Genomic DNA, 24,876 nt, shown 5'->3' with positions numbered 1-24,876 from the left:
CTCATCTCCATAATGCAGGATTTGTTTTCAATCCTATGAAGTCAACGAGTACTGAGGTGACACCTTAAAGAGTAAGTATTGGCTGCTGAAAGTCTCAGTCTCCACGCTCTTCCCCGGGCACTGACACGAACACACATTATCTTCACCTGAGCACTCATCATGGATGAATCAAGTGAGTGAGGAATTGTTTGATCAATACTCTGTTAAGTGTGAAAGACAAATACCTATCATTATCAAAATGTGGGTTTCTCGCCATGTTATCTCACAAACTACAGGCAGTTTCAGTTATCACTTTCAAGTTGGTCTTGTTTGTAGCTCTATTATAGCGGGTTTTGTGGACTCAAACCCTTCACCCACCCCTCCAAGGGCATAGTGGTGTCTAGATGAGCAGTGAATTTAAAAATTTTCGGTGAACTATCCCTTTAATGTATAAATCATATACTGAATCATGTAAAAATTCAGTTTGAAAATTTCCATTGAACAGGAACAAACGCACACATACAGCCCTCTGTCTATGACTCATGGCAATGCATGATACATGAAGTAGCGCTCGGGGAAAGGTTTCAGATGAGGTAACCACAGAGTAGAATTTATGGCCTTGAATGAAATAAGATGTAATCAGCTGCTTATTGCCATGAAATACTTCAGTGCGGAAGAGAAAAATAATCTAATTGTAAACTGCGAAAAACTGAAATTAATTCCAATTATGACTCAAAGGCAGTAAACCGACTTTTTAACTACACCTTCCCACAGCATTTCACATCCCTCTTTATTTGGGTTGAGTACAAATTAACTTACATAAGCTCCCTGAAGCCACTTACCTGAAATATACATATATCCACCATACACTGTCCCAGCATGGCCATAATGTGGCTCATTCATTTTGGCAACATATGTCCATTCATTTGTCCTTGGGTTGTAGCACTCCACAGTAGCTTGAGGAGAAAGAAAAAAGAAGAAGAACGTATTAGTAGAAAGTAGGTCAAGACACAACTAAGGAGGACAAACAGCAGCAAATGAGGCCTTGGAGGGTCTCAGCGTGAGAGCTAAAATGCGGATTTAAAATACAGAGTACACATCCCAACAACCCCACCATCACTGATTGCACCGACTGCTCCGGAAATAGGGAGATTGTAAGATCCTTTATCTTGATGTCCCTGAGGCTGGTTTCATTATATCAGCGAGAACCAGGAATAAAGACACTGGGATTCATAAGAGATGCTTGTCAGTGAGTGAATAGTGTCCTAGTGGCCCCTCAGCAAGCAGCCAGGGTCCGTCCACATGTGGAGTCACTGTCGAATTATCTCTGCCAGGGAGCAATGTTTTCATGTCTGTCTGTTAGCAGGATTTAGCAAAAACTATTAAGCTGATATTATTGAAACTTGGTGGAAGGGGGGCCAAGGAGGAACCCATTAACTTCTGGAGCAGATTCAATTAAGGATGTTTTTTTGCACTTTCTTAAACATCGCAGGAGAAAGGAATGTAATAAGAGAAGGGTGTCCTTCTACATTTTCTAATTTAGTTTCTACTGCTATTGTGAATAATCTGGATATTGTGGACTAAAATGTGTATTTTTATGGGATGGCTGATCAGCCATGGCGGTGGTAGACGTTCTACTGAGTGTCATTCTAGTTAGAAACTGGTTTTGACTGGGCGCAGACTAACTTGGACCACCAGCTGGAGTCGGTGTAGTCTTTATTACTTCTTTGCCTTTGCGTCAAATGCAATCGTCAAACATAAAGAGCACAAGTGTAAATTTGATCAAAGCATTGTGGCTTACAGATAAGTTATCTTCTCGTTATCTTCCCTGCAGAGGGAGGGAAGTCACATTAGCATATGCCAAGATAAAAGAGACGGCAGGCATTTGGCTGCATGTCACAAGCAGGGAAGGCTAAACCTCAAAGAAAAAACGCAGACAGTAAATGTACGCATTTATTAAAGGCTTTGGTTTAAATCAATATACTGGTTCTATAAACAGCAGTGAGCTCAGGACCACTACGAAGTGTGAGCCATCTCTGGGCGAGCTGAGTAAAATCTCAGTGGAGAAAATGAGTGAACACCCCCTTCTGCTTGCTCAACAGCTATGATCAAAGGCAATCTGAGTGAGGCACAATATTTTGCAGCCGCTCAGAGGAAGTTGTGCAGACATATCAGAAAACAACGACTGTATTTAGCCGATCTAAAACACAACAGTTTAACTGAATGAACTCAGAGCGGGGTTGGACTGGAAAAGGAATGTAGGATGATTAAAAAACCTTCAATAAGTAAATCATAAATGATAGACCGACACACAAATGAACTCTGACTGTTGCTGCTTTAAGAGACGTCCAGAGACCGATGTTCTGTTGATTTACAGGGACACCTATTTAAATTTAACCTCTTTTTCACTAAGTCGGATTTGATGTAGACTTTCCTATGATCAGCAGAAAGATCACATTCCTAATTAGCTGGAGTTTCTCTTTCTGCAGGCTGTGCACCATAAACTAATGGCACACAAGCTGGGAGCTGATGTGGCATCATTTTCTGACCTAAATCAGTGTAGATCACTGTAACTGGTTCAAATAACAGAACCAGTTACACCAACATGGGAGGTGAAACGAGATCCAATGATGCTGTGAATGATCGAACTGGTACCAATAACCCTAACCTTTTGGTCGAAGCCACAAACAAGCTGATCTACACATTTTGCTTGGGTTAACCTAAACAACCATTAAACAAGTTTAGAGTACATTATATATGATGTTGCTCAGCCAGAAAAACATTACAAAAAATAATATATACAATAAAAAGACCTATACAAGTCAGCAGGCCTAAAAAAACAAACATTACTAAGGTATTATAGCTCCAAGAAATCTTAAAATATATATTCGTCATTTTAAGATTTAGAATCCACACAAAAACTGTCTATGTAAAACATTTCAGAGTATACCCGTTGGGATTGAAAACCTGCTCCTGTAAATAATTTGTTTTCCTTTTATGTATAATCACAGCATTGTAGCTGTAACAATAAAGCCGCACCCGTATGACCCTCAAAACAAATATTAAGCAGGGGATGGGCACATCCAGAAAAACATGAAGGATAAAGCACATGCAGTGAAGGAGCGGTGGAACGTGAAGCAGTAAAAGTCAGTTGTGTAGAGAGGCAGCGAACTGAGGCTGTGCTTTTGGGTCTAATTATAACCCAGAAGAGTCGACTGCTCACACAGTGGCCTCGCTCTGTCCACTGCAGTCACAGAGCTGAATTTAAGTATTGGGTGGCACCTCTCTGTGGTCCCACAGTTACGGGTACAGAGATTCCACATCGGTTACTCACAAACATTCAACAGCCAAACTACCCGGAACAGATATAAATATCTTGATTAATTGAGCTGTTTACTTGAGTAAGTTGAGTATTTAAACCAAAGTGTATATTTTCCTTCAGTTTGTCTATTTGCAAATTTCTATCTGCACCTTTCAATAATGGATGCAAATAGTTTTTCTCCTCATGCTCTTGAGCCAGAAATCTCCACTTCAGTAGCACTTAATTTTATATCTGTCGATATTCTGAAGGTTTTCATAGACAGATTTGTTCATATATCATTTATTCATGGTGGTATCTTCAAGAAGATGTTTAAGCTTTTAACCTGTAGTGTCTTGCCTGACATGCTACACAGGATTATGTATGTTTTGCTCCAGTATTGATTTAGTATATTTTGTGATCATGTGCACGTCCTCTCAGATTATAAATGTCATATGTTGAAAAAGGAAATGAACTGTAGAAACAACACTTGATTACCAACGTTAGTATGCTTGCAGCCTTATTAAACTGCACACTTCCCTCATTTCTTCCCTTGACAGTTTAAGTGTGTAATCTCATAAAATATTAATTGAAGTTTTAGTTGTTACTTAAAAGTACAGATAAAACAAACAAGCAGGTAAATAAACTCACCAAGCTCCCCGGCGGCATTCCTTCCACCGACAGCATAGAGGTGTCCCTTGAGTGCACTGAGGTGGAAGAAGGTACGTTTCTCATTAAGGCAAGCCACCTGCATCCACTTGTTGTAGCGGGGGTCGTACCGGAACACGGTGTCCACTGCTGTTTTGCCTTTGGTGTCGTAGTTGCTTTGGCCCCCCACCACGTAGAGAAAGTTGCCAATGACAGCAATGCCATGTTGGTAGCGGGGTGCGTCCATGGGTGCCAGTGCCTTCCACTCGTGAGCCTTCTCATCAAACAGACGCAGCTCTTTACTCACAACGAGCTGCTGGCGCAGAACACCACCCAGGGTGACCAGGTGGGCACTGTCCGAGCGGATGGCTGTCCGTTCTGACTGCATAACTGGCTGCATGTAGGGCATCATTTGGTAGTTGCTAGCTTCCAGGAGAAGGTTGACACAGGTGTTGTCCGTGCGCATAAAGTCAACTGTCTGCACGTGATTGATGAGCTCCTGTGGGTTCATTAGGGGAAAGCGGATGTTCTTCATAAGCTTTGAGGCAAAGTCCATACGACTGTCTTCATAGCGTAGCCAGCGGCAGGCAGCCTTAAACAGGTCCAATTCAGTGCAGTGTTTCAAGCTGTTACTGGACAGTACAAAAGCTAGTCGCTCAAACGGAAGCTTCACAAACTCTCCTGTGCCCAGCAGTGAGGGGAAGTTCTTCAAGATGAAGTTATTGACGTATTTGTCCACCTCTGTGAGGTTGTATGCGTTGGCAATGCGGCCCACTTCTACACAGTTGTCTAGAGAAACCTGTAAGGAAGAAGAAATCAAAATCTCAGAAAGCTGCTAACTGACATTGAGAAGTCATTTAAAGATACGAGTTACTGGATTTTCCCATCTTCTATCCAGAAACTCATCGCCTTAGACAAAACGATTCATAGACAACATAGTGAATAGTTATTTAGCTTTGACGGTTTCTACAATCAGAGACAAATTAACACCTACTCTACAGGTAAGAGTGGATTTGAAAAGATGATTTGATGTGGGTTTTATATCATTGTTGGCAGGAGAAGTGAATCATTTTAATTCATCAACTTGGCTCTAGGAATTACTTAATAACTACAATTACGGCAATGCGGTTGCATGCCTCTGCCAACCAGTGCAGTTTCCGTTTACATATTTCTACCTACTCTTCTTAAACAAATTCATATAATGACACGGGGACCTTTGACCTTTGAAGACTGAAATGTAACCACTTTATCTGACAATGTTAGAGCAAGTGATATATGATCAAAAGTCTGATCAGTTAATCAGTGAGTCTGAGTGAATCGTACCAGATGTAATGAAATTCCCTATAGAGTCTAAGTGAAATTTGTACCACATGTGAAGAATGTTTCTGATGTTTATATATTTGTTTCTGTATCTTGTTGCTTGTGATGCATCTTTCTTGGTTTGTTACCTTCCTAAAGACTACAGGTGTAAATTAGCATTCGTGTTGGAATCTGGTATGTTTACATGTAGTGGTTTTAAACTGATGTTCATTAACATGCTCTGTCCCTATCATAAATAAATAAATTCCAAGGCGTTCTTGAGGTATCACATTTGCAGGAATAGGACAGACAGATGGACAACAGGAAAACATATTGCCTCCGGCCACTGGCTGTTGCCTGTGCGGAGGTATACAAATTTACCTTTTAGAATTTACTCACCCCTTCTAACTCACACACACACTCTCACATGACTTCTCATCTGAGAGAATTTTATTATTTCTATGGTTCAATCGTGGGTCGCTTATCATAAACCATAGTTCAGTGTCTGTCTCCGGTTTAAAACATCGCACTATTTAACATTCACTTCTGAAGACTGATGAAAAGGCTCAGATAAGAAACCCAGCTTGCAGACATTGGCAGTTACCGTGGCAACCAAGGTCATCATCTGGACCTGAACAATATCATAACAGAGACAGTCGCAGTATTATGACCATAAGTGTCAGGAGAGACAGGAGTCGTCCCCTAAAGAATGGAAGTGTTACATATAATGTGCAATGTGACAGGGGTCAACATGAATTATGTTTAGGTAACCAACAGAATTTAAGGTGGTCTAATGAAGAATAAACTCCAACATGTGGTAAGTTGTGAGTTACAACCGAGAACAACATCTAATTTACAATTGGTGGAGACTAGAGGAAAACTGAGCAGCTGTGGATGTGCTTCTGCTTCCTTACCCCAGATATAAGAAAGACCTTGCAGAAGTCCAGCACAGGAAGAATTTGTAAGAAACTGGCTGCCTCGAGTGTGTCTTGCAGGTTCTCCATGTTGAGTGACAACTTGGCTGTGTAGATAAAGTCGATGATCTTCTTGAGGCCTATTCGGTTAACTCCGTGAAGCTTGATGCACATTAAATCTTGTTCTTTCATTCCACCTGCATCAGGAGAGAGGAGGGGATACATAAAAGTCGATGCTTAGATGCTGTGCAACTCAATCTTATTTGACTGACAGTCCACATAACACAGCTGCCACACACACATTTTAAAGGATAAACCTTACATGATTTAACAAATCAAATTAAACATATAGTGAAAAATGACATTCTTGCAACCTTTATGAATATGCCATTATGCATTAATGTCAGTGAGATATTTCCTGTGTCAAAAGACGTGTTCAGAAAGAATATAAGGTCTAAGAAACCTTTGCTCAGCATCTCTGCTCACACAAGAAATCCCTCACTGCAAGCACAGTTTCCTTTTCCTCCTTCTTTAACAAGATCCTCTTCTGTTCTTATGGCAGAACTTTCTTCATCCTATATTTTAAATGTCAAATGTCCAAACTTCTACAACTGCCATAAAATGAGATCCAAAGTAGCCCCATCAGCTGTTCGAAAAGTTAAACTCACCCTCGTTGCTCATTATAAATGTACCTTGTAATGCAGATGAGGAGAGTGGTAAATTCAAAGCTCAAGACAAAAAAAAAATTAACCTCAATTTACGTGGCTACAGATTAATACGTGGTCTAATCAAGGCAGAAAGGTTACTTTTACTTACAGTTACCAGTTTGAATTGGGTATATACTAATAAAATAACATTTGGTCCAGTATACTAGTTTAATAAAACATTTCCAAATATCTTATCAAAATGTAGTCAATTCAATTTCCATTATTCCTGATAATACCCTTGTACTACTCTATGTATTTAGAATAACTCAAGATCCTCCTTCCTCTGCATATAGTGTGTCAAGGAGATGATTCTGGTCAATAGCCCACATTTACATTTGATTTCAATTCATTACAAAAATTGACCATGAACATTATGAATGCATGACAATGACCTCACAGGGTTGGTTATATAACATGGAAACTTTCATGTTTACTAAAGAATACAGTGCAGCGGAAAGAAGACACGAGGAAATTAAATTGATCTGTCAGACAACACAAACCACATTCCAAATGAAAATAGTATATCAGTATTAACCGTAAAATTGCTAACCCACTGTTACGGTCAGTGTGAGGCTTTGTGGACTCACCTGTGAACATGGCTTTGAAATAGTCGGAGGAGGAGGCCATCATGGCGCGGTGTACAGGGAAAGCTTCATCCCCGTCGCCAGCCACAAGCGTGACATCGCATAGCAAACCCTCTATCCTCAGCTGGTCAAATCCCTAACAGAGGCGGAGAAAAGAGACATGAGCGTTACTGAAATGTGCAATGGTTTTATTCCACTGAAGTAGGCCATGTCTATTGTAGCCAGTACATTTGGTGCAAAAATGTTATTTCCAACAAAAATACTGTTTCCCCACGGCCAGTCAGATTTGAGATCCCAGCATGTGACGCTTCCACAGCCATTTTTAGACATGAACTCCCGAAAATGTCCAGACAATGGGGTCCGGACTTTGCCCAAAATGTTCCTTTCACACATAAATAACGCAGCAGGAGATTCTCATGTCAGATGCATTCACAACAACTGACTAATCTCCAGAGCATTCAGGTGATTGGGTGGTTAAGCACACAGGCAGGGCGTTACGATAAAATTCACCTGTGGAGATGACATGTTTTTGTTTACAGTACTTTGACACAAGCGTCTGCCCTCATCACTAAAAGCTCTGGAATCTTGTTGCCTTTCCGAATTGACGTCTTCATCAGTGTCTTCAATGTGTACGACAACTCTTTTTCATCCTGAGATAAATATTTTTTTTGGCTGCAGTTTTGCATCTTTCATGAACTTAAAACATCATCGACACACCGAATGGTGGTGAATCCTCTAAATAATCTCCTGCTGTGTTCTCAGCTGGGCTTACTTTGAGAATGATACACATACAGACTTATTGTCAACCTCACACCACATTCCTCACACATGCACTTAATTTTCCCCAATGTTGTTTTCTCCGTCAACCACATCTAAAGAAAAGATAAAGGATGAAAAACTCTGGTAATAATCAATAAGGACGTTTTTGGTGGGTTGCTTCCAACTCAGACCGATTGTACTATGAGGGAGTGGCCTAGAAAAATCATTATTATTCCGTTACTGGGCTCCGTCACCCAAAGATTAACGAGCAGCAGAAGCAGCAAACAGCCAATCATTTCTAATGAAAGCTGGTGATGAAGGGCAAACACTGCTGTCGCAGCAACAAACAGCGCAATGCAAGCACCCGCAATAACTTCAGAGTGGCCGTAACTATATGCAAAGTGGTGACATGCTGAAGCAGCCTGCTTCTCCATAGTGGTATAATTTTGATAGATTATTCAGGTCTCTGCTATATGGGAGCTATTTTCTTGATTTTTTTCTTGTTTCCAGAGCGCAGCTATTATTAATCAGGTGAGATATAAAGTGTGACTAAACCTCAGCAGGAGGGTGGTTTAAGTGTTCTTATGTCAATATGGCGCTTTGATCTTCAAGTGTTAAGGGACTTCTTAAAGTACATACAATCAAGCATGTGACTTCAAAAAGTTATTACAGTTTATTAAAGCTTTTTATACTTTTTGGGATAAACAGTACGTACAAATATGAATTTTTGCCTCACTCAAATTAGACAGAAACAAAAATCCAATTGGTTTTTGTTACTTCAATATTATCTAAGCTTTTAAATTGTACCCAGTAATTCGTGCTATGAAGAGTGGGAAGTTTTTGAATTGCAAATAAATCAAATTCAGATAATCTTTCTGTTTCTGTCTCATGGTTGGACTAGATTAACTTGTATAAACCTTACATTTGTTTCATACATCATGCAAATAAATCAGTCTTGCCAGCTTTGCAATCAGCAAAGTCTGACAGACTTGTGCAGCCTTCTTTACTTATCTTAACTCTAAAGAAACACATGGAAAAAAATGTAAACATCATCGTCATCATTACACCATGACTGCTTAAACTAACATTCACTTCTTAAGAAGTCACTGGCTGTCTGTATTCTCACCTGAAGAACAACTGAGCTGTGTGTGTTACTTGTGAAGAACCGTGTGTTTCCAGTCTTTGATGCCTGAAGGTGAGCAGGGACGCCCATATCACCATAGCCCAGAGCAACTTTCATGTGAGCGTCGTCGTCCTCCACGAGGGATCTATTAGGAAAAACAGGAAAGCAGAGTTTTACTTCAAAAAAGGTTTTTAAAAAAACAAACATTTCCATCTACTTTTAGTTTACGGAAAGTAGGACAGAGAAGTTTCCAAAGTGACACTACTTAAGGACATATTGGGTGTATGTAGCCTAATTGTTAAAAAAAATGGTCACTTGAAAGTTGTAGGTCTGCAAGCCTGGGCCAATTCGGAAAATAGCTTTGTGGAGGCGCAAAAGGAAGTGCCTTTGAGATCCCATCTCCTCAGTGGCCTAAAATATGATTGGCTGCTTCCGTATTTGATCTTGTGTGCTACTGTAAATCTCCATCTATTCTGTAAATATATTTGCATATAAGACATATATAATAACAGCTAAGGACAGTGAAGTTGTATATTATCATTATTATAATTTCTAAAGCACAATACAAGTATCAAAGTGCGTCACAACAGTTTATGAAATAAACACATCACAATAAAGCAAACAACTATTTAAAATGATTTAATAGAAAATGCTAAGTATAGATAACATCATGGAGACAATTTTCTCCAGAAGGTCTCTTACTCTTAGATGTCATATGATCATTGGGATGTCATATATTTACATTTTTAACTGCAAAGAAATTATATAGTATAAATGTATTTCTAAAAATGAAAAGAAATCTGTAATGAAGTCCTAAGAGTCATTTTATTTGAACACACAGGTGTAGCTAAATACATACATACTGGCAGGGACTAGGAATTGTGATGCACTGACTGACTGTAGGTCATCAACTGGCAAGAGTGTGTTCAAATCTGGCATTCATCCTTTGAAGATGACCCATCCCAGTGATATGTGTGACACTCTGACCTTTAGTTTGTGCCACTGTCAGGTCAAAAACTTCTTTGATGGCTTTCATGACATTTAACTTGGATATTCACTGCAATCCCAGTATGAATCCTGTATTTTACAGAGACCTTGACCTAGTTTAGTGCCAAAATTGACCATCTCCCTGGAGGCGGCTGTGGCTCACGACATAGCAGGTCATCCATTGATCACAGGGGTGGCAGTTCAGTCCCCAGTGTCTCCTGTCCACATGTCAAAGTGTGCTTGAATACCCTGAACCCCAAATTGCTCCCAATGGCCTAGCCAAGTGCTTGTGTGTGTGTGTGTGTGCGTGTGTGTGATACAAACAAAAAGACACATGTCAGCTCAATATCTGTGGAACACTTACATTGACCTTTAACAATAGGCCATTATATAACTTAACATAACTGTAGCCTACAACTAAGTCTAACTGATTTACCAGCCTAACAAGTAAAAAATCTGATCTGTGGAACTTTTGGTGTTTCTCATGATCTGTATAGTTCAATTCTTATTATATTATTTGTGTTTTATGATTTTCTAAATAGAAATGTGAATAAGAATGAAACTGCTATAACTAGGACCCTAACTTGTGATCTGTCGCACAGAGAATGAAGGTGGAAAGATGCCAAGTGCGGCTCGGCACCCAAAAGGGAATTTGGGTACATGGTGTGCTGACCAAACTGCCAACAGTTTGAGTATGAGGCTCATTTGGGGACCAAAAACTATCAACAGTCTGTAGAACAAAAAACTCGGCCAAGCATTTGTTATCTGCTACCAAAGTGCAGAACCATCTCCAAAGGCATAACCAACTTGGACTGCACTGCTATGACTTTGATTTCAAGCCCCTGTGTACTTGTTTTCAAAGGTGAGACTTCTGCCTGGATAGAAAGAAAAACAGTCGGCCTTGGTGTTAACAGAGTAATTTGTCAAACAAAAGATCTCAAAACAACTCATCTGTTAGAGCAGCTCTAGAAAAGCTGGAGTTTTGGAAGTGCATACGCAGAGCCTAAGAGTGGTGAAGGTTGTGTTATACCAAAGGTAAAGACTGATAATACCAGTGAAACCAACCCTCAACTTGCTAGGTCCTTGTTAGGATATACAATATTTGTTTGGTTTTAATATTTCTATATAGATGTCTCCAATGCTCAGAGGGGACATTATTCAACATTCAATACACCAAATGCACTTGTTAATTATAACACAAAACTTACTTCACTTCAAACTAAATAAATTCACTCTCCTAATGACAGTGACACAAAAACAGAACAAATATAAAAAATATATATTATTTTTAGGGGCAGGACAAAAATGATATACATGTCACCAATAAAACCTCAAATGTCCTCAATACTGGTGAGGAATAAAAATATCCATGAAATAAAAACATTTTTCAAACCATTTAACCGTCCACTGCAGGTCTATTATAAGCCAGATCGGGTACAATGATTTAAACCAGGGATGTGGAACCTTTTTCCTGTCAAGAGTCATTTCAATTTTTAAAACATCCTTTGTGAGCCATACTAAATTATGAAACGTATCACCCTCTTTAATACGACGGCTGGAACTGGCTGAGAAACTCTAAAAATGTCTTGTGGTGTCCTTCAGTGTTTTTTTCAATATTTCGTGCTGTATCAGTAACCTCCTCTGTCACGGCACTTTGAGACAAACTGGCACTTAGTAACAGTTTTACTTTGTCTGGTTCAAGTAGATCTGTAGCAGCAACACAGCTCTTTAGTAAATTCTCCTTCTGAATGAGGTTTCAGCCTATTAGCCATTAGCTTGCTAATCACAGAACATTTTCATCCCTGCGACCGCATCCCACAAACTAGACACACTGGCTTCCTTTTTACTTCAACAAAAAAAATTATGTTTTTCCGACAGTCCACATTTCCTGATTCCTTCTTGACATGATGCTTTTCAACGATCACAGTAACTGTGTTTGTGTTTCAATCACTCTGAATGCAACCCGACAGGCATTCAGCCAGAAGGCACCACCCTGAAGAACATGTTAGTCGACATGTTACGTTTTTTTCTGTTATAACAGGAGAAAGTATTTGCTTTGATGAGAACTTTCTTTGGTATTTATGAATTGTGTCAGGGGCTTGATCAGCTCTCTCAGTCTTGCATACCTTATGAGAAAGTCCCTAAACCTGATCGGTTACATAAAAACTCCTGTCCTGAGACATTTTATTCTTTTATAGGTAGCACACCATGACACATCTGATAAGGAGGTTTAATGTTCCTTTAAAGTCATTACATCGGGACACATCTAAGCAGAAATGCGGCCATAAAGGCTCTGAATAAGGTTACACTGGTGACTGAATCAATGACCTGTGTCATCTTAAAAGTATAAAAGATTTATATGTTGTTTGTTCCAAAAGGCTGAACTCTTTGATTTAGCCAGATGAACAAAACTACCAATAAAAAAAGTGACACATAATGTGGAGACTTTTATAACACATGTCAAGTACAACCACCATAACGTCATAGAGTAAAACTTGACATGAAAGAGTAGCAGAAACCTTTGTTGTAATCTGCTTTGTATATAAAGAGGAATAATAATGGAATAGTTTGCAATGTGCACATTATTATGAAACTCTAATGCTCATAGTAATAATATTTAAAGCAACATTTACACAGGTGCAGACTGAACGAGAATGCTGGGAGTCTGGAAAATATGAAAACAAAAATAGAACATGATGCTGGATACTAGGCCAAATGCTTCGAAGCTTCAACCAAATTAGTATATGACATATTTGTCTATTATTGTATTCGTCATGCATCACAATTAATATGACTAGTTATTCTCAGATGAGGACATTTAATCTTAGCAGTAGACTTAATTGTCAAACTGTGCAGTCATGTTACCAGTACTGACACTAGGACAGTGACACACTGGACCCCCCAGCAAGGGCATATGAGATAATTTAACATTTTTGGAAAACACCAGATCAACGCTCATTTCAAATGCGGCAATACACACAAAAGTTGTTTGCTTACCACAATATACATTAGGGGAAGGGGGGAGATGCAGAAAAAAGATAAGCATCTGGAAGAATTTCCAAATGTGCAAAGATGATCCACAAAAGTTGAGTGTCAGATGCATTAAATTAAACTTTAGCTACCTTTATAAGGAAAGTTAAACTCGGCACAAAGGAAACTTCTTAACAAACCAAGAAGACTTCAGCAGACCGAGCAATCAACTGTAGTCTCTTTTGAAGGATGATTAGACCAAAGGCATTTGGGGCATACAATGGATAAACATTAAGATAAGGTCAGGTGGAATCTAATTGTCATTCCTTTGACATGCCTTGCTGAGGAACAGGTATGACGACCAATGAGGATACATCAACCACGACAAAACAAGGACAACATTGAGATTTCCGCTACCACAGGAGGAAAGGTAAACAAGGTATAAATCTGATCCACCCCACACATGCTTGACGAGTAATTACGACAATACAGTACACATTTCCAAAAGAGGGCGAGTGGATGGGATCAGTAACAGGGTACATTTTACAAGGAGACAATCATTGACCACAGCTAGAAGGAGTTTGAGGACATCACCACCACTGAACGCTGAGAAACTGGCATGGCTTGGAACAGTGGTCACACAATCACACTGACACACAGCACAGGAAATGTACTGGTACATTTACCCCGTCAGGTGGTAAGTCGGACAGGCAGCGAGGAGAGTGTGGGTTGTCCAAACCACAAAGGAGTGTTGGTGGCTGCCGGAACGAAACAAAGAAGACAACAGCCACAACATTCCACATAAAAGTTGGTTGTCATTACACAACAGAGACAAAGTTTGTTGTTGTTGTTTGATGTTAATTATAAATAAAGAAGTAATTATAAATAAAGATTTATAGCAGTAATAAGACATCTTTCTGTTGCAGAACTATGTTCACAAATCTCTAACAAAATAAGGGTTTTACCTATTATAAAACTACATTCAATTATTTTTTATCAAATATACACCAGCCGATAGCTGTATGTTCAAAAAGGAGGAAATTAAAATTATCTCAAACTGAAAGAATGTTTTTGCCAATACACATCATTGGTGACAAGTGATAAATAATAGGCAAAGCTAAAGGCAAGGGAAAAAGAAGGGACTGAAAGTAAACAAGGTTGGAAAATAACTAATGAGGTAATGAAATTAACAATCTATCCAATCTCTTTATGTCAGCAGAAGTCTTACACGTCCTTCCACCAGTGACAGTTCACCAAGCTAAAGTCAACTTGGCGTTTTCCCAGGGACGACAGTGGAAGGGTCATAAAAGATTAATGAGTATAGCTTTGCTCCCTTGTCATGTTTGGCCATACACTGATTGAAACTTCATTCATTTCGTCCATTTCAGGTTCAGAACAGCTGAAAGACCAAAGTAATGTATTATGGAGCAAAATAACTAAGAGCTTATGTGGTGGAAATTACTAGAAAATACTTTTACAGTCATGTTAAAGGATAGGTTGAAATTTTTTTCCAGGTCTACCAAAACAATGCATGCCTGCCTCATCTTTTCTGACAAGATCAGTATTGCCTAGAATGAATTTGCAGCAGTATGGTGTGGTTTATCTCGGGTTATGTTGACATGATGATGCACTGAATGATAAGGTCTATATCAGTCAAATACTTTATGGATTCATTTCCAGACCCCCACTTCATGGGGGGAAAAGGAAGCACTATCATCCCAAACACAATAGACTGCATTACACAGCCATTTAAAAGTTTCACTCCCATTTTTCAAGTTGCTTGCGGTTACTGTGACCTAACGTGACATTCTGTTTCAACAGGAACTAAGGAAGAGCCTGAGAGCAAATAAAAGAGACAATGAGGAAGCAGTGGAAGTGATGGAGCAGCAAGAAAAGAGGAGCAGCAACATTTTATTTATTTAATGATAGGATGATAGAATACCTCTGCCACATGGACAAAAGCAGAGGGGATCATAGGACTCTGTCTGGCTGGTGCTTTCTGGACATACATTCCAGCGACTGGATCCAGACCACTTATATAAAAAAATAGACAGGTGATAAGGTGCACGGAAACTAAACAAGGACAGCTCTCTGAAAACCTCTGTGAGCAAAGTCAGAGAGTAAATCCCTATTTGCTCTATCAAGCAGAACAATGACAAACACCTACACTGAGGAATTAACTTATAAGATCCCCTGAATGGATGTCAGAGTCCTATCTGATTCTGCACGTTTACCCATTTCTAGTAAAAACAAGAAGCTGTGTCTCTTTTTGGTGTTGCAGACTTCACATCGCCACCTACACCTGCAGATATAACCGATGAGTAGGACAGCATAAAACTCAAGTGGAAATAATAGTCATGGGCGGTGAATTAATCATTTGAGAATGGATGCAAAATTTGTAAAAACCTTGACATGGGGATACAATTTGGCATTTAATCACTGCAATAAATCATAACGTTACATGCTGAATATCTTCTGCTTCTGGGGAAAGCGACATCTAATGATGCAATAACGCTCAAGAGAGATGCAGAAAATAGAAACCTCTAATGTACGGCAATGGAACACAATGTTCTTGCAATAAAGCGCATTTTATGCCATGAATAAAAAATGAAGAAATTTCAGATAAGTTCATACTACAGACGACTGAATTCCACAGAATCAAAAAATGACATAATCAACAATGATGGAGCAGCAACATCGTTGTAGCACTAGCATTAATGAACTTAAGCTAAAGTAATATAGAGAACCTCCTGGAATTTCTGTATTTGTCATTTCAAAAAATATTCTGCTTAGTTGTTGACAAGCTGCATGAGTATTTTATCATCATAATATGCCTCAATTCAGCTGCTGCTCAGTTTTTCAGGCTTCTCCACCTTACTGGCAGCAATGACACTTTTCCTTCCACTCTACTGAATAATCAACAGCTGATAGGAAATGACAAGTTTCTCTCAATATTTCAGATACCTGGATGCAGCTCTTGTTTCCCTGTTTCCCCACCACACTTAGCAAGAGGAAATGCAGCACAAAGAAAAGGAGGTAGTTGGGCACTCTTAAAATTCTTCTCTCATACCACTTCCATTCCATCAAAAACAGACTTTGGCGCATCTAAAATGTGACAATGTGCCTGGTAGCTAGACTACAATATGTAAAAGTGAATATGTTCATGATCAGAATAAATATAGACATTTTTGATGCCAGAAAATAACAAAACAAGCCATTATGTATTCAGTGGAGAAAATCCTTTTCTCTTTTCTTCCATTCATAAGAGTTCCAGTAGAAAAAGCAAGCGATCAGTTCATCAGAATATTACAAAAATGAAGCACTTCCCTAATTAATGCTATCTATCACAACTGAATAGGAAGCTGCAACTCAATAGTAAGTCTTTCAAAAGCTTGATCATATAAAGAGCAGGTTCTAGAATTGAAGAAAGAATTAAAAAGATTTGAATTGGAGATATATGTGAGAAATAAAGTACACAAAATGTGATTGCAACCGCAGAGGGTGTCAAATGCTGCCAGATATGTGAATTGCATGATGCTTTTATGCTCATGTGATTATGTTGCGTCTCCTGGCACTTTTGAGTGCCGCGCAGCGAGTAGGTTCCAAGCTCAAATCCTGTTTCTGCGGGGGCCTCTCTGTGTAAAGTTCACATGATGTTCTCCGTGTGTCTGCGTGGACGGAAGTACATAAGAACTGTCAAGGACACTAGGTATATAGTTTTAAGTCCACATATATTTCCGGTACGTACAGTATTTGCAGGTCACTCTGTCCAGGACAAGCTGGCCATGATCTCCAGATAATTGTTCCACTAATGGCTAATAATCTCACCCGTCTGTACGATATAATGAGTCTGTAATTACACTTTATAATCAGAGAGCACTTTGAGGTCACAGCTTTTATTTTAAAAAAGGCTGGGGAATTTATATGCACCTACAATTAAGTCTCAAAACAACAGTTTCAACCGAAGAGGACAATCTGTCCACATATTTAGACGAGGCCAAGTACGATTACCCAAGGTCTGTATCCAGATTCACAAGAGATATGTAAAGCGGTGATGAGAAGTGTCAGCATATTACTGCTGGTACTCAAATGAGGAGAGAGGCATAGTTTTGTATTCAAGAGGGTTAAGCACACATCCACAATGCAGTTTAACTGAGTGTAAAAACAAGCATTTTTGCTCCAAATCAGAAAACACATGACCGTTCATGTAGACTGGGAATGTGTAAGTCAGCGTAAAAAGTAAGGCGATTATCGTCTCTGCAGTTAGTTGCAGAAAATACTATGAACAAGGAATTTGGCAAAGTTAGATCTTGGACCATCAACGAGTTGGAGCTGTTACTGACAACAGTTTGTTGTTATCCATATTGCATTCACCACTGGTAGTCAAGGCTGAAAGGACTCTGCTTTAGGGGCTCAATTGCTCTATATCTGCAATGCATTAGTGGGGGTGTAGCCCTAATCTGAGACGATCTAAATTATCATTTAATTGCAGTTTTTTTACAGATAAAAAAATGTCCAAAATATTGAAATTTCTAAATATCTTTGTGGTGCACATTCAATTATGTGAGCTGCTGACAAATCCAATCAAATCCAGTGCAACAAGTGTGAAAAGATGGACCAGATAAAGAGTAAAGTAGCTAACGCCCGAGCTGCTGAAAGGTCAGGATTTAGAAATTTACTTTTATTTACATTTCAAGTTACAGTTTACATCTCAACAGACTCTCAATGAATCTTATGATCTATCCATTGAGGGAGTTTTAAGATGCATCAGTATTTTGTGATTTATTTTTTTATCAGACAAAACAAGTGCTCCACTGACTGGTCAAGTAGGCGCTGAAACTCCACCCATCACATCTCAGCTTTCAGTAGGCAAATGTGTGTCCATGTGCTGGTGTGTCCGATGTGTGTATAATGAGCACAGACATGACTTTTTCACCTGACTGAACTCACTTGATGCTTCGCCAGCCAGACTGGCTGTGTCTCCCCTCCGGCCTTCTAGTGAAAAATAAATGATCCCAGGGTGGCTACTGCTCTTTCTGCAAAATGGCTCCAAGTCAGCAAGAACTTAATGTCCATTTCAAAGGGCAGGTAAATTAAAAGCTCCACCATAGGGCTTTAAATCTGATAATCCTCAAGAAGCAAGGCACATGTCTAATGTTTACCAAAGACTGATGTGTGTGTTGTGTGTAAAACTGGTCTCTATGAATATGAAAAAGCAATCCATGACACAATACTGGCCTCATTTAAAAACAGTGGCAGATGTTGCTCTCAGGAAGAGGGCATTCAATATTCTGCTTTGGCTTTCAAGCAAACAATTAAGCAAGCTCATCTAAAATGTTTATGAAAATTATCATATGTTTTTTCACATCACTGTGATCAGTGACTGTCTAGCCAGGCATTTACAGGGCATATGAAATAATTTACCTCTTTTAATTTCTTCATTTCAGAGCAGGCTGTTTCAGTTGAACTACTTTTTAACTGATATCAGCACACCACCATTTTTTGCGGTCCATTGAAATAATACAGTGTGAGCAAGAGCATCAGTGCCTGCTGTCATATAATCCAATCAGCACATAAAACACAATGATATATCTGGTGAGGCCATTGGGTACAATACCACTGTTTAATTCAGTTTTAACCATTAAAATGTATTTTTGTCAGTGGGAGTTGATGTTCAAAGGTGCAAAACTAGCTCTTATTCAGTGTTCTGTCAGCTATAAAATCAACTATGTTCTTATTTTGGAAATGATGCATTGTTTAATTGATCGAAACAATTTATTTTAGGATGATAATGAAGTGGGTTTTAAAGAAATCTATGTAAACTAATGGGCCATTTAGCTCAGAGATTGAAAAAACTGTCTCATAGCGGTAGCACTAAGGATTCAGCCGCAGCAGAAGGATTTAACAGCCAAATGAGACTTGTGAAGCATCCACATTTGGAAAATGTCAGTTCAAACGTAAAAATCTAAATCATTATAACCAAGAGACAAGAGCAGATAAGTCATGTTCAATGTTTTTAAACAAAATATAAAGGTGAAAAGATGTGATTGTGTTTTGAAAGGCAGATTTTGTAGCATTTTGCTTCACTGAGATTGTTGATGAAAAGCAGCGGGGCACAAAGGGAGAGAGAAAAGAGGTACGACATGTGCTAAAGGTCCCCGACTGGCATCAAACAGGCATTGCAACCGTTAAGGCTGCTGGCTCACCATGATGCCTCCGAGAGGTGATTACTAAAGACAGCAGTCACACATATTAAGTGCTTGGTACTGAAGCACTGTCAGATGAGGGATGACATTTATTTCAAGGACTTTTTATGGAATGACAGATAAACTCAATGACTTCTTGCTGAGCTGAAGATTATTCCATGGGGCCATACTGGGAGGGAACCTTTACCATTCCTCGCTAGCATGAAATCTGCACCACAGGCAGTTCACCAATCTATATATAGATCAGGGTGGTTTCACAACAGCAAAGTACATTGTGCAAACAGATCTTAATTCTTTATACATTATGTATGTAAGATATAAAAAAACCTCACCTGTGCCATCCATTATCCTGCTGCTTTGTATACATATTGTATACAAAGACTGCCTGACCAGCATACAGAGTTAAAAATGCCTCTAAAGACAAACAGACAGAGGCACCACTCAAAGGGCCTATAAAGAGTGACTTCTCCCTGACCACAGGGTAACCTATAATTGGGGGCCCAATATCAGCGTGCCTAAAAACACAGCTTACAACATACATGTTTTAAAATAGACGGTGGTCTGGTGGGGCCAAGAAACACTGGGCAGAGTAAGGTGGAGCTTCGTGGCTTGGATATGCCTGACTTGACAGTGTGTGTGCGCCCTATCTGCTATGAAAACAGGCAAGTGTCGCCCACGGCCACTCAAATGCACGTGATGCACTCTCATCCTTGCGCTTTCATGGGGGGGACAATTTATAAAGACTCTTACTGGGTCTTTGTTAATGCTGCAGCAGGAGGAGATGCCAGCACTCACTTGTAATGTACAGCAGTTAAGTCAGGATGCAGGATTTATTCTATACTGTTTTGAAATAAACTGCCAATATATATCAAAATTATACAAGTGAAAAAAGAGATTAAATAACCTATGATTAAATATAATATAATGTGCTAAACATAAAATGTACAGCACATGACTGGCTTATATAAAAATTCAAATGAGCAGTATAAACAATTGCTGTGCTGCTACAGAAATCTACAGGATATTTCACTAAGTGAGAAAAACACATACAGAACTTGAGAAAAAATGAAGAAAAAAAAAAGATGAAAAAGGCAAAGCAGGGGAAGGGTGTGCTCCCCTCTATTGCAAAATCCACTAAGGTGCCCTTGAGCAAGCACCTTATAACCCATAGCTGCTCCAGCGGAGCTGCTCAGTGACCAACACCTAATATTGTGGGAGGACTGAGCATTCACCATATATGAGCCAAGGTATTCCAGTTAAACTACCCTGGTTAAAAAAGATTAAGCTCATAATAACCAGGTCAATACTGTCAATAATAAAGCATTGTGTCGTTCTTTAAAGAGTCTACAAAGAGATATCCCTTAGTCAAGATTTCTGTTGGTTTCATGGTTGAAGGTGAGCCTATTTAAATGTACAGACATGTTGTATTTGCACATTTACAATCAGCCATGTAGCAGATATCACTTGTTTCACTGAGGATATTTAAAGAAACATGCAAAAAAAGAGGTAAGGGCAAGTAGCTCTTGCTATGGTACAGTAATGTTCAAAATAAACATTTTGTTAAAACTAACAATATTAAGCTCTTAAGCTGAAAGATAAATGTACTGGACTGCATTAATCCAATTTAGTAAAAATCCATTCATTCTGGTGAGCCCCACTAGCCTATGAAACTACCCTTAGGTAATCCGCTAGCTTAGCTTGTCTTGAAAACTGTATGTTTATTTGTCTCACTGTTTTGAGCGACAGTTATTTTACTGATCAAAAGTCAAACAAGGCACTTGTCCTTTTCAGCAGAGCACAGGAGAAGGGGTGGAGAGAGAGGATGGCGAGAGGCTGTGTGAAGCACTTCTATTCTACCCTTCCCCCCTCCTGAACAGTAGCAGATGACAATAGCTTCTAAACCAGGGCACGCCAGACATCCTGACAAAGGCAGGCTCCTCCCAAGCTGCTGAGTCCCTGTTCCCAAATAAACATAGCCATAGGGAGAGGGCAAGAGTCGGGATGTGGCGGTTGCCATGTCCAGGCTAGCGACAAAATGAGTCCTTCAGCCCAGGAGCAAAGCATTCAGCCAGTAAAATGCATGCTGGACAAGGCAATCTCTTGACACGGTACATGGCTCAAATGCATTCTTCCTAATTTGGGCTGCATCAAAATATAATGTTACAAAAATAAACACATATCCAAAACTGAAAAGCAACCAAATCCATCTCCAAATACACTACCACAATGGTGAAATATAAATGCTATTTAGACCGTACTCACATGTATGCAGGTGAAAGGGGTGAGGACCTGGATGTCTTAAGAACTGGCACTGGGAATTTCCAGCTGACAGGAGAACCGCTTTTCCATTTCAACGGCATGTTGTTGTCACCAGAATGGTGCTAACGCAATACCAACAGCAAAGACCATTTCCATGAAAAGGTTTCCAATGCAGTCTTCCATCCCACTCTGCCCACACCATTTAAGGGGGGGGAGATTAGCAGCAGCGGCAGCGGTGGCGGCAGCAGCTATAGAAATAAACTGGTAGAGGCAGTGCGGGTTACAGTCAGGGTTGTGACTTTAGCGGCAGCGCTGAGAAGCCAATAGATTGCATCCACCGCGTCTGCTTGCCCTGCTGCATTCACAGTTGTCTTGTGGTAGGAGGGGGAGGTAGTCCTGCCTTCCCATCACCCGTACAGCTTTTGTGAATAGTGCAGTAGCTAAGCAACAGTGCCACCTTGTTAAAAGAGTTGTGATTACAGCTCTGGGATTACTATGGAAAGGGTGGATTAAGTAGGAGCAAAAATAATACAAAACCTCCTTTGAAATTTATACAACTCAATATATCTATTTGCTCAACATGGTTCTGTCCATTTTAATTCAATAAGTAACAATGTTAAAAATAATTCTACCCGATAAACTTGAGACGTTTTATCTCTATATCAACGAAGTTTGGATTTCAAGTTAATCAGTCATTTTTCTGAAAACAATAAGTTAGCAAAAACAATTATATAAATCGTCCTAATGAAATTTTAGTGAATGTAGAAAGGAAATGTTCAAAACAATATGTCTTGTCATAATTGAAGTCTAAGTTTTAAGACTGTGAGCTGTGACTATAATGTAAAGATTCTGAATAAATGCTCACAAACTCCATCCCTTAACATATGTCTTTATTGCTGAAACTAATCACCAGAAATATTTGTGAGGTTTGTTAAAATGAGCCCTTCACATCTACATTAAAAGCAGGTTCCTTCTCCATGAATTTCGCCATATTCCCGTGCCATGTTTCTGCAGTAGCCTAAAACGAACAAAACCAAACACTGGCACAAGAGAGCGATTTTGCATTTTTGTGTAACCTGTAGGCCACCGTAGATTCTCCTCCACATATTGAGGGGGAGAATGAAATGAGGAGTATTCAGGTGATTGTAAACTGCCACTTCATGCTAGTGCACCAGCAGTTTATATATATATATGGATATATATATATATGAACTGTAGTAAACATTCCTTAATGTCAGCACCCAACTCTTGCCTGCAATCCCAATCAAATAATTCAAAAATCAACACATTCTAATGCAACAGAAGGGGAGAGTGCTCCTTCTTTTCTTGGAAATCTAAATGCCACATCCACTTTTGCTGTCACAGCTGCCTAATCCCACTGATGCTATTCATTTCATTTTTTTAATCTGTATTTTCTTTGTAAGATTGTGGTCTTCCCACCTCAGTATCATTTGCTGAGAAGAAGCTTGACACAGCAAAGACTGCTGACTGGGGGTAACCAACAACAGCTGCATGCTCAGGCCAAGTCTTTCATAACTTTCTGGAGCTTGATAAATATTAGAGCATGGCATTAGACTTATCACATCTTCTGTGTCTAACACTTCCCACAGCTGCTTCAGGCCTTCAATCTGCTTAGTGGTAGGCAACTCTTGAATTGTACAAAGAAGCCATTTTGGTACAACAAAAAAATGCATCCAAATTAATTGTTTAGATTATCGGATTTTTTAACCTTTTAAACATTCCTTTATAGCATCTGCCTCAAAAAAGATTTGAGATAGTTGTCATTATGAAAAAACCTGTGCATGCATGCATTCATTGCAGACTGCCTCGTCAAAAAGGCGCTGAAACTTGAGCGCATGAACTAGGTCAGAAAATATTTGTGGATAACAAGGGTTTATCCAAGGTCAGAGCTTAATCCTGAAAGCTGTATTAGCCTTTTAAAGGTTGATCAAATGAAATGATCAGATGCTTTGTCAGAAGAATGTAACATTATAGACTAGGTGGCCACATAATTTGTCAACCTGCATATCTTGCCTAATTATCAGTAAATGAGATAAGACAGGGGTAGGTATAGTGATTTAGAAGCTGTCAGAGAGAAGGTACAGTAAACCACTAGGGCCGGACAATGATGAGCTTCCTGGCATCTTCTATTCACAGAGCTGTGCTGTGCCAACTGATCTCAGTTCAAACATAATGTAAATGATGTCTCTTGATAAGCCATTCATATTGAATTAGATTTGATGTACTGAAGGCTGATTGTTAAAGCTCACTTTGATTTCACTCAACTAAAAAAAAAAAGGAGTCTATATTACAGCGATAGCTGACGTCCCAAACCAATTAGCCACACTGCGCCCTATTAACTGATAGTGTAGTGATATAATATTCATAAACCCGGGTAACATCTAGCATACAAACGCGATTAGACCCAAATTATTTGTCATTCCTCCTTCAATCCCTGTCGGTCAGGCCATTTAACTTTAAGTACACTTTCTATTGTATAATCAAACAAACAGTTCAAAGCCATACTAATATAACTCCATAGCCAAGTCAAGAAAAAAGGAAAAGGGTGTCGTTTCATCCATTATTGTTTTCCCTCATAGTGGAAATCATAAGCAGCACACTGGGTAAATATAGTCACGAACACACACTGCGACCAGTTAATTATAAACTACCTATTTCAGTCTTTGTATACAGTGTAACAATCCTGTTTGAGTGACAGAATTAGTGCTGGCAAATATTGAACAGGCCATCCAGGTGTGGAAGACTGTCACAGGCAAATCATGTGGCAGAAGCACTACAGTGTCTTTCACGTGATTAGCAATGGTTCTCAATCCTGGTCTTTCAGTGCCACAGTCCTGCTTTTCTTTCTCACAATCTAATTAAGGATTATCCGATTAACACCCTTACAATCCAAATGGGACACATAGCCTAGCCAAGACTGATACCAGGAGAGATAACTGCTGCAAGAGTTTGACAATGGTTAACCAACAATACTGTGTCCAACTTATTTAAAAATAAAAGTAATTTTGCCTGGTGGTCATTAATGATGTTGACAGCAACAAAAATAAATTCTTCTCCCGCACACCATCACATTTTCAGAAAGCTTTTTGAGCCATTAAGTGAAACATATTAAGCTAAGGTGA

The 24,876-nt window shown here is 39.3% G+C and overlaps 1 protein-coding gene across 1 annotated transcript in view; it reads right to left on the bottom strand.

Annotated features, from left to right (window-relative positions):
• The window catches only part of klhl13 (kelch-like family member 13), a 32,599-nt gene that overhangs the window by 5,980 nt on the left and 1,743 nt on the right, over nucleotides 1–24,876 (bottom strand). Inside the window, exons 3-7 of the mRNA XM_061085779.1 lie at nucleotides 9,315–9,456; nucleotides 7,433–7,565; nucleotides 6,139–6,335; nucleotides 3,929–4,724; nucleotides 822–935 (exon numbers count right to left, since the gene is read on the bottom strand). Of these exons, the coding sequence (XP_060941762.1) occupies nucleotides 822–935; nucleotides 3,929–4,724; nucleotides 6,139–6,335; nucleotides 7,433–7,565; nucleotides 9,315–9,456 (1,382 nt within the window). The remainder of the gene's footprint in view (nucleotides 1–821; nucleotides 936–3,928; nucleotides 4,725–6,138; nucleotides 6,336–7,432; nucleotides 7,566–9,314; nucleotides 9,457–24,876) is intronic.

Source organism: Limanda limanda, chromosome 14 (genome assembly GCF_963576545.1).
Source record: "Limanda limanda chromosome 14, fLimLim1.1, whole genome shotgun sequence".
Lineage (NCBI taxonomy): Eukaryota > Metazoa > Chordata > Actinopteri > Pleuronectiformes > Pleuronectidae > Limanda > Limanda limanda.
The sequence above is the reverse complement of the archived record's forward strand: the minus strand, read 5'-3'. Positions and strand labels throughout refer to the sequence as shown.